The 10546-nt window shown below is 50.5% G+C and overlaps 1 protein-coding gene across 3 annotated transcripts; it reads left to right on the forward strand.

Moving 5' to 3' along the window:
- Positions 1-1781: 1781 nt before the first annotated feature.
- On the forward strand, positions 1782-6568 carry RPL19 (ribosomal protein L19). 3 transcript variants are annotated; one of them, XM_065531460.2, is made up of 6 exons: positions 1782-2487; positions 2682-2788; positions 4095-4217; positions 4796-4916; positions 5920-6030; positions 6365-6568. In XM_065531460.2, exons 2-6 carry the CDS (start codon positions 2683-2685, stop codon positions 6486-6488), a joined length of 585 nt encoding a protein of 194 aa, XP_065387532.1. In that variant the 5' UTR covers positions 1782-2487; position 2682; the 3' UTR covers positions 6489-6568. The 3 variants fall into 3 exon arrangements, with proteins under 3 accessions (XP_065387532.1, XP_045231955.1, XP_005584063.1); XM_045376020.3 differs by having other exon boundaries at positions 1782-1948; XM_005584006.5 differs by having other exon boundaries at positions 1782-1819.
- The last annotated feature ends 3978 nt before the right edge of the window (positions 6569-10546 follow it).

The following is a 10546-nucleotide window of genomic DNA, read 5'->3' on the forward strand; positions in this document are numbered from 1 at the left end:
ATTGGGAGGATGAGGGAATTAAATGAATTGCTAGGGTGTTTGGAGAAGCTGTAAGTTTCAATGAAGGAGTCAGCCATTCCCTCCCTACTCCACCCCTGCTCCACAGAAAGGAGAGGTGGAGAAGACCCTCTCCAGGTCAAGCGACCTTAAAATAAGGCCACCAGCTTGCTGTGTTCTGCAGGAGAGGAGACTATGGGACTCCTCCTCCTCACCTGTGATAACAAATGAATGGCCGCTCTGTCATTCCTCTGATCACAACACCTTCGGGAAGGAGGAGCAGTGAGTGAAGATAAAGCCCATTAGAAACATTCCAGGAGAGCTCCAATCCTGAGCACGGCTTCCACCTGACCCTTGGAGAGGAGAAAGCCTGGCATAACCGCAAAAGCATGGGCTTTGCAATCAGAAATACCTGCGTTCTCAATCTGTTACCTCAGCTGTAAAATGAGGGCAACGCTAATTGTGTTGTTGTGAGGAAGTAGCATAAATGTTGATTCCCTTTCTCTTTCTTCTACTTTCTCAGCCAGGAAAGTTGAGATGAAACGGATAGGGTGATCAGCGGGAACCAATGATGAGTTGGAGCCTCAATTCAGATGTAGACTTCTTAAACCCCAGAATGCTCTCCTTGGATTTTTGCATTGGGTGTTCCAGATCAGAAGAAAAGAACTGAGTGGTCCTGCCTTTTTTTTTTTTTTGAGACGGAGTCTCACTCTGTTGCCCAGGCTGGAGTGCAGTCGCACAATCTCGGCTCACTGCAACCTCCGCCTCCTGGGTTCAAGCGATTCTCCTGCCTCAGCCTCCCCAGTAGCTGGAATTACAAGCACGCGCCGCTACGCCCGGCTAATTTTTGTATTTTTAGTGGCGACAGGGTTTCGCCATGTTGGCCAGGCTGGTCTCGAACTCCTGATCTCAAGTGATCCACCCGCCTTGGCCTCCCAAAGTGCTGGGATTACAGGCGTGAGCCAGCGAGCCCGGCCCAATTTTTTTTTTTTTTTTAATTTTACTTTCTGCAATCATTCATCCATTCAGCCAGTGCAGTATTTCTCAGGTGTGTTAGATCGCGGATCCATGCCTACCGCAGTACAGCTGTGAGCCAAAGGAGACTACGAGACTAGTTCTCGCCCTCCAAGAGCTTGCTGTCTTAATGCCTTCCTTTGCTAATTGCAAATGTTACCTCACGTAATTTCCACAACTGATGATAGAAACATTGGGATTAGGTCCACTTTACAGAGGAGGAAATTGAGGCACCAAGAAATTAAAGACCCGCAGCAGCGTAAAAACACTAACATCTTTTAGTGATCTATTCTGCACTCTAGGGGTTTTCAATCTACTAAGAGAGTGAATAAGAGGTCGCCTTTGTCTGATACCTGTTGTCATTCTCTCTCGCTTCTTCAACTGACTTTTTTTCTCAGCTAATAAAGCATCCACCCATAACCGGCCGAACGCCCGCAAACACCAAGCTACTCTAGCAAAACCTCTCTCACTCCGCCTGCGCAATCCAGCTGACTTCCGGTTAAAATAACCACGTGATCGCGTACCCTTGCTGCGCATGTCTAGTAGGAAGTCGGACTATACCACTTTCCCTACGGAAGGGGTACATTTTCTATGTTTTTAAGTTTAAAACCGATTTCTGATATTAGGCTTTTATCATTTCAGGCCTATACGGAGGCTATGAGTGAGTTTGGTGTGGCGGAAGATGAAAGAACCGGACGGGAATACGGACGAAATTGGAGAGGGGGTTGGGCTCTCCCCTTCTCAGATAATGGGAGGAGCCGGTCCCGAGCGAGCTCTTTCCTTTCGCTGCTGCGGCCGCAGCCATGAGGTGAGGGCGCGCTGATCTCCCACAGGCGCTGACGCTTTTCGGCGGGGCACTGTTGGGCTTGGGACCGCAGCTGGGGTTGGGGGAGATGAAATGGAGGCCGCCCTAAAGCGGCCGGTCCCGGGGTTTGGGGTAGGCCGGAGCACTCTCGTCCCGGGCCTCCGGGGTGGGGGGGGCGGCGGGGAGCGTCGCAGCAACTGAGACCCGGAAAAGGCTGCCTCGGGTGGCGGCGCGCCGCACATGTGTCCGGTCGACCCACGCGAGCAAAGCAAACGTAGCGAACGGGACCGAGCCTTGGACCCTTTCTTGCTTGGCACGCCCGGAGCGGAGCAGATCTGTGCTTTCACGTGATCTAGGGCAAGCCTAGTGTAGGCCCCAGGCCTCCGACTGCCGAGAGACGTGATCTCTAACTCTTGACGCCTTCCACTCCTTTGGCCATTCATAAAGGAAATCTCTACAAATGGCCGAACGAGGCTTGTTACTGTGATAAAACGGGAAAATGAGCCCAGAAAACATTAACTTGCCTGCATTGCTAGACTAGAAATCAGGTCTACTCGCCTCGAATATTTTTCAAACGCTGAATACCAGAAATGGCATAAGCCCCCTATTCATTCCAGTAAATCCTTAACTTGACTTTCCAGAGAAGAAATGCGAACATGAGGCTCCAAGAGGTGAAGGCATAGCGTGGGCTTTGAAGTCTAAACCCAAGGGGACCAGCTGCACAGCCCAGAGCCTTAAAGATGATTTAGGGAAGAGTCTTATTTCGCGGCTGTCGTGTGGGTCGCAGAGGGCAGGTCTTGATGGGGACTTTCGTTCTTGCCCACGAGTGGCTTTCAGAGTCTAATCATGTTTTCTGTGTGTCTAGTATGCTCAGGCTTCAGAAGAGGCTCGCCTCTAGTGTCCTCCGCTGTGGCAAGAAGAAGGTCTGGTTAGACCCCAATGAGACCAATGAAATCGCCAATGCCAACTCCCGTGAGTACCTGGGATCTGTCTCTTCACCCTACTTCCTTCTTTTGTCCTGCGTCATAAGAACACAGTTGTGTTGACTTTTTTTTTTTTTTTTTTTTGAGACAGTCTGGTTCTGTTGCCCAGGCTGGAGTGTAGTGCCATCTCATCGTTGCAACCCGTCCTCCCAGGCTCAAGTGATTCTCCCGCCTCAGCTTCCTGAGTAGCTGGGATTAGAGGTGTGCACTACCACGCCCGGCTAATTTACTCTTTATTTTTTATTTTATTTTTTATGAGATGGAGTCTCCCTTTGTCACCCGGACTGGAGTGCAGTGGTAGGATCTCAGCTCACTGCAACCTCTGCCTCCCAGGTTCAAGCGATTCTCCTGCCTCAGTCTCCCAAGTAGCTGGGACTAAGGCACGTGCCACCACACCCGGCTAATTTTTGTATCTTTAGTAGAGATGGGGTTTCACCATATTGGTCAGGCTGATCTCAAACTCCTGACCTCAGGTGATCCGCCTACCTCAGCCTCCCAGAGTACTGGGATTACAAACATAAGCCAGCATACCTAGCTTGTGTTGACTCTTTACAAACCTAGGAAGGTACGTTCAGAGTATCTACAAAATGGAGGAGTCATTGTATCAGGCTTGCTGTTTTGAGTGTGCTGTAATACATGTAAAAGGTAGAAATGGCCGGGCGCGGTGGCTCACGCCTGTAATCCCAGCACTTTGGGAGGCCGAGGCGGGCGGATCACAAGGTCAGGAGATCGAGACCACGGTGAAACCCCGTCTCTACTAAAAATACAAAAAATTAGCCGGGCGCGGTGGCGGGTGCCTGTAGTCCCAGCTACTCAGGAGGCTGAGGCAGGAGAATGGCGTAAACCCAGGAGGTGGAGCTTGCAGTGAGCCGAGATCGCGCCACTGCACTCCAGCCTGGGTGACAGAGCGAGACTCCGTCTCAAAAAAAAAAATAAAAAAATAAAAATAAAAAAAAGTAGAAATGGCCAGCCATAGTGGCAGGCATCTGTAATCCCAGCTACTTGGGAAGCTAAGGCAGGAGGATTGTGAGCCCAGGAGTTCAACACCGACCTGGGCAACATAGGGAGACTGTCTCAGACAAAGAGTATCTCTCACAACTTCTGTTTGTGAAGGAAAAAGAAAAGAGAGAGGTTTTTTGGATTTTCGAAGGCAAGAAATAAACAAGTTCCAGTGTTTCCATCCTTTTTGAGAGCATGGGGCCGAGAATGTGAGCAGTGTCTGTGGCCTGGCCTATTTGGATTCTGGGATGTGCTTGGGCCCCAGTTGACTGACCAGGTGCATTATGCTTTCCCAGGTCAGCAGATCCGAAAGCTGATCAAAGATGGGCTGATCATCCGCAAGCCTGTGACGGTCCATTCCCGGGCGCGATGCCGGAAAAATACCTTGGCCCGCCGGAAGGGCAGGCACATGGGCATAGGTAAGTGTGGTCGTCTTCTCCTTAAGAAATGATAGGTGCTGTCGTCTGTGCTGAAATATATTCAGGATCTAAGCACTCTGTCTCATCTCGAGCCCGTTTCTTACTCCTTGGTATTTGATGTGTATTCTGCCTGTGTGCAAATCAGAAAGTTGGTGCTGGTATTGGAATTGAGAGTATCCCTGGTAGGAGGTCACATTTACTAAGTCCTTACCTACACTATGCCAAGGATTCTGCTGGGTCCTTGAGAATGTGGTCCATCTTAACTCTAAAATTGCTTTCTAGTGTCAGAATGATTGAAGGAAGCTCCTTAAAACGTGCTGTGCTACCTTGGTGCACTGCCTGTTAAACCCACATTCTGTATGAAGTAAATGGGGAATTATTGCCGTATTTGTGCTTCCTTTAAAATTGAGTAAACGAAAGAACTTACGTAGTTGGGAATCATCATCTGGAAGATTGAAGTAATGCTACTTAAAATGAGGTTGTGAGGATTAGATGAGTTAAGACCCTGACTTGAAACTTGGTGTACTATACACAGTGGACCTGGGTAATAGCCCATTCCTAACTCATCTTCTCCACAGGTAAGCGGAAGGGTACAGCCAATGCCCGAATGCCAGAAAAGGTCACGTGGATGAGGAGAATGAGGATTCTGCGCCGGCTGCTTAGAAGATACCGTGAGTCTAAGAAGATTGATCGCCACATGTAAGCACACCCTCTTGGGCCCAGTACCCATTTGCTGCTTTGATGGCTAGTTCATTTTCCAGAGTGGTTTTTTTTGTGTGTGTTGTTTGTTTTGTTTTGTTTTGAGATGGAGTCTTGCTCTGTCACCCAGGTTGGAGTGCAGTGGCGCGATCTCAGCTCACTGCAACCTCCGCTTCCTGGGTTCAAGTTATTCTCCTGCCTCAGCCTCCTGAGTATCTGGGACTACAGGCATGTGCCACCACACGTGGCTAATTTTTTTTTTTTTTTTTTTTTTTTTTTTTCATTTTTAGTAGAGACGGGGTTTCACTGTGTTAGCCAGGATGGTCTCGATCTCCTGACCTTGTGATCCATCTGCCTCGGCCTCCCAAAGTGCTGGGATTACGGGCATTAGCCACCGCGCCCAGCCCACAGAGATCTGTCTTAATGGCCTTGGGTAGGGAGCTTTTATTGGAGACAGATTCTCGCTCTGTCACCCAGGATGGAATGCAGTGGCATGATCTTGGCTCACTGCAACCTCTGCTTTCCAGGTTCAAGCACTTCGCCTGCCTCACCCTCTCGAGTACCTGGAATTACAGGCATGCACCACCACACCTGGCTAATTTTTGTATTTTTAGTAGAGATGGAGTTTCACCATTGGCCAGACTGGTCTCGAACTCCTGGCCTCAAGTGACGCACCCACATCTCAGCCTCTGAAAGTGCTCAGATTACAGGCCTGAGCTACTACGCCCAGCCACGGGTAGGGAGCCTTTCTAAGAAAGTTTTTCTATTCTGGTCTTTCTTTTTTTCCCCATATGCCATCAGGATAGCCCAACAGTTTATTTGCCAGGCAAGTTCTGTCTAGGAACTGCACACAAAAAAAGTAATGGTTTAGGAAGTAATTCATGAAGCAACAGGAGAAAAGGAAGGAACCTACAAGCTTAGTCACCTTAGGTGGAGGAACAGCTCACAAAGCAGCTTCTGATCCATTACCGACCAGCATCTCTTCACTCCGTGTACCCTGCAGGTATCACAGCCTATACCTGAAGGTGAAGGGGAATGTGTTCAAAAACAAGCGTATTCTCATGGAACACATCCACAAGCTGAAGGCAGACAAGGCCCGCAAGAAGCTCCTGGCGTAAGTTTCTTTTTAGTTTTAGGGGAAAGTTCTTTGACCTTTGGGAGTTGTTCTTAGATACTTAAAATGTGCCAATGCTTAAGTCTTGACTTGCACGCAGTCTGTCATAGGAATATAGCTGTTCCCTTAGAGGTACCCACTCCTCTGTCCTGTACACACCCACTCCTGTCTCATAGGGACTGTAGAGGTTAGTTGAAGCAGGAGCCCTTGGTGGGCCCCCCAACTCATTCCTGAAGCTGACTAGGCTCAAAGGGAGAGGTCTAGGGATGTGTTTCTATTTCCCCAGCATCTCATCCCTTCCCAAACTGACCCATCTTTTCTCTTCCCTGGCCAGTGACCAGGCTGAGGCCCGCAGGTCTAAGACCAAGGAAGCACGCAAGCGCCGTGAAGAGCGCCTCCAGGCCAAGAAGGAGGAGATCATCAAGACTTTGTCCAAGGAGGAAGAGACCAAGAAATAAAAGCTCCCCTCTTTGTCTGTACATACTGGCCTCCGTGACTACATAGATCAGCCATTAAAATAAAACAAGCCTTTATCTGCTTTCCTCTCTGCTGCTTGCAAGGTTTACAGCTGCTCAGTGAGGGTTTGTTTGTGTGTTTTGTTGTTGTTTTTTGTTTTGGTTTTTGTTTTTGAGATGAGTCTCGGGGGCCCAATGGTGTGGCCTTGGCTCACTGCAAACTCCACCTCCCAGGTTCAAGCAGTTCTGCCTCAGCCTCCCGAGTAGCTGGGATTACAGGCATGCGCCACCACGCCCGGCTAATTTTTGTATTTTTAGTAGAGACTGGGTTTCACTGTTGGCCAGGTTGATCTTGAACTCCTGACCTCAAGAGATCCATCTGCCTCAGCCTCCCGAAGTGCTGGGATTGCAGGTGTAAGCCATGGCACCTGGCCTGCTCACTGAGTCTTTTACCTTTAGTGGGATATAGGGAGAGAAGGAATGGCTTCTATCCAAGCCTCCCAAATACTGTGCTTCAGAGCACGAGTGACACTTAAGAATTGGTCTCAGAATGTTGGTTGGGACCAGTAGTCAGTTGTGATGTCAGTTAAGGAATCAGTCTTTACAGAAGCCAAAGGAAATACTTAATGTGTTTATGCTTCTCAGCTGACAAGTTGGGGTTGCAAATGGGACCTGAGCTTGGACTACTGGTGACTACCTAAGCTGTCACTAAACAGCTTTATTGAGATACAGTTGAAACTCTTGAGACAGAGTTGCCCTGTTGCCCAGTCTGGAGTGGTCAGCAATCCCCGCCTCCTGGGTTCAAGCAATTCTTCCTGCCCCAGCCTCCTGAGTAGTTAGGATGACAGGCACTGACCACCATGCCTGGCTAATTTTTGTATTTCTTAGTAGAGAGGAGATTTTGCCATGTTGGTCAGGCTGGTCTTGAACTCCTGACCTCAGGTGATCACCCACCTCCCAAAGTGCTGGGATTACAGGTGTGAGCCACTGTGCCCAACCCCCTACCTCTTTCAGGGGATGTAATGGGCTGATGAGAAAGGGGAAGACCTGAGCCTGGGATGAGAGGACACTGACTTGTGGATCACCCTTGTCACTGGAGTAGCCCGCGTGTGTTTTACCCATTATTAGCTCTTGCCCTTTGAAGTGGGGAAGCCCAGGCCTAGAAAGGGAAGTGTCTTGGCCAAGCTCCCAGCTTGGTGTGTGGGACACCTACTTCCCAGGCCTGGCACAGAGAAGGCTGGGTATTGTTGGAGACTGCCCACCCCCAACCCCTCCATGCAGTAGAGAGATGACAGTAAGGAGAAGCTTGGTGTGGTGGCTCACGCCTGTAATCCCAGCACTTTCAGAGGCCAAATGGGAGAACTGCTCGAGCCCAGGAGTTTGAGACTTGCCTGGGCAACATGGCGAAAACCCATCTCTACAAAAAATACAAAATTTGGCCGGGCATGGTGGTACGCCCCTGTAGTCCCAGCTACTCGGGAGGCTGAGGTGGGAGGATCACCTGAACCCAACAGGTGGAAGCTGCAGTGAGCTAAAATTGTACCACTGCACTCCAGCCTTTGTGACAGAGCCAGACCCTGTCCCCCAACCCCCAACCAAAAAAAAAAAAAAAGGAAGGAGAATGAGGTAACCCAATATAAGACCCTCCCGGTATTCCAGAGCCTGCAGCGCAGAAGCTGGTTTCCACCCTGGGCCAGGAGATGGTGCTACTCGCTCACAGGTCGATGCAGGTGTCAGCTGCTGCCTCACTGGAGTTGTTTTTCTGGTTCTGTTTTTGTTTATTTTGGGGGGTGGGAGAAAGAGATGGGTTATGAAGTTGTAGGAACCTACCTCTTGGAAGGCCTTGGGTTTCCCCCACTTCTTCACCTCACCCCAGGCCTGAAGTTGGCCTCTTCCCGTGGTGGGCCTCCAACCCCTTCCCAGGCCAGTGCCTAGGAGGGATCCACTCCCACAGGAGTCCCAAGCAGAAAGAACCCCTAAAGTAACTGCTTAGCCTTGGGAAAATCTGATTGAAAGATGTGTCCTCTTGTTTCCTTACTTATGGAAAAAGAAAAAAGATGTGTTGTGTCAGGCACATTGGTGTGAGCCTGTGGGCCCAGTTATTCTGGAGGCTGAGAGGGAATGGCTACTTGAGCCCAGGAGTTTGGGGCTACAGTGAGCTATGACAGTGCCTGTGAATAGACACTGCATCCCAGCCTGAGCAACATAGTAAGACCCTGTCTCTAAAACAAAAATATCAACAATAATTTGTAGGCTGGGCACGGTGGCTCAGGCTCGTAATCCCAGCACTTTGGGAGGCCAAGGTGGGCGGATCACGAGGTCAAGAGATCGAGACCATCCTGACCAATAATGGTGAAACCCCGTCTCTACTAAAAATACAAAAATTAGCTGGGCGTGGTGGCACGCGCCTGTAATCCCAGCTACTCAGGAGGCTGAGGCAGGAGAATCACTTGAACCCAGGAGGCAAAGGTTGCAGTGAGCCGAGATTGCGCCACTGCACTCCAGCCTGGTGACAGGATGAGACTCCATCTCAAAAAAAAAAAAAAAGAGTTCGAGACCAGCCTGGCCAACATGGTGAAACCCTGGCTCTACTAAAAATACAAAAATTAGCCAGGCGTGGTGCACCTGTAATTCCAGCTACTTGGGAGGCTAAGGCAGGAGAATCACTTGAACCCAAGAGACAAAGGTTGCAGTGAGCCAAGATTGAGCCACTGCACTCCAGCCTGGGCGACAGAGTGAGACTCTATCTCAGAGAAAAAAAAAGAAAAAAAAAGTAAAAAAAAAAAAAATACGTTTTTTCTTTCAAGATCATACAAGTGTTCCTATCATAATATTCCACACTCTTTCAAGGAGCTCGTGACCCACACCCTCACCACGTAAAGAATTCCTGAGCAAACCCAACGCTTGATTTTCTAGAGGAGGAAACAGAGACCCAGAGGAGCCAGTGACTCTTCTGCTGTGCTCAGCAGTGCGGCAAACAGGCTGGGGGGTGGGGGGACTAGGCTGGCTACTGGCTGGTGGCAGACACAAGTGGGGTGTGCAGAACCTCAGTGCTGCACGAACACTGGCGCCTGACTCTGATTCCCGGGCTGCAGTCTCCCGACGTGGGAGGGTGTGATTCAGATTGGGGTGCAGCAGAGGCACTGAGCACAGCTGCTACTGCAGGGCTGTGAGCTGAAGAAGAGAATACAGAGGGGCCTGGCCTCCTTCCAGTGCTGCCTCTGAGGCTACGGCAGGGCTAACCTAGGCTGGCTTCCTGCAAGGCACAGGGAGGCTTAGGCTGCCTTCCTTGCACTCCTCGGCAGGTGCCCCCATCTGCCTAGGCATTGGGTGGGCAGGGGGTAAGAATGGGGATGAAGAAGGTTGAAGGGGCCAAAGGAAGCAGTGCTGGCAAAATGGGTGGGGTTGCACAGAGCGGCTGCTTCTCTCTTCCCTCCACCTCCAGCATTCATCTCTCCAGACTCCCTCCTCTTTCTGCATCTCCCCAAAGTCCAGGGAACCTTCATCCCACAGTCAGTACAAGCCAGGTGAAGCTCAGCCTGTGGGTGGGGGGGCATGAAGGGCACATGTGGGTCAGAGACAACAGAGCCAAATGGTGGGATGGCATCACCAGTAGCTTCCTAGGCATCCTTTGCCCCAGGCCAGTGGTGTTGCTGGTCTGTCCACCCCCAGAGTGGGCACAGAGGAGGGCAAAGGCTACAATGGGGCACCAGCTGTTCCCAGGCCCTAGGCTGTGAGCATGCTGCAGGGGGTTCAGCCACCCGAAAAAGCTGCTGTGCTCAGCAGTGCGGCAAATAGGCTGGAGTGGGGTAGGCGTCCAGGCCAGCTGCTGGCTGGTGGCAGACACACAGCTGGGTGTGCAGAAAGCGTGGCTGCAAGGCTCTCAGGCTCTTGATCCCTGGAGCCTCTGGCCCAGCGTCTCAGGGTGTCTCTGTCTCCATTTTGCTGGTTTAAGGCATTGAGGAAGCCAGGGCAGGGGAGGGAAAGAGCTGAACTGAGAAGAAAAAGCCACAGTTTCCAAGACTGGCTTGATCACCAATTTGCTGGGTGATCCTGGACAA

The sequence above is a fragment of the Macaca fascicularis genome, chromosome 16 (assembly GCF_037993035.2).
Source record: "Macaca fascicularis isolate 582-1 chromosome 16, T2T-MFA8v1.1".
Taxonomy (NCBI): Eukaryota; Metazoa; Chordata; class Mammalia; order Primates; family Cercopithecidae; genus Macaca; species Macaca fascicularis.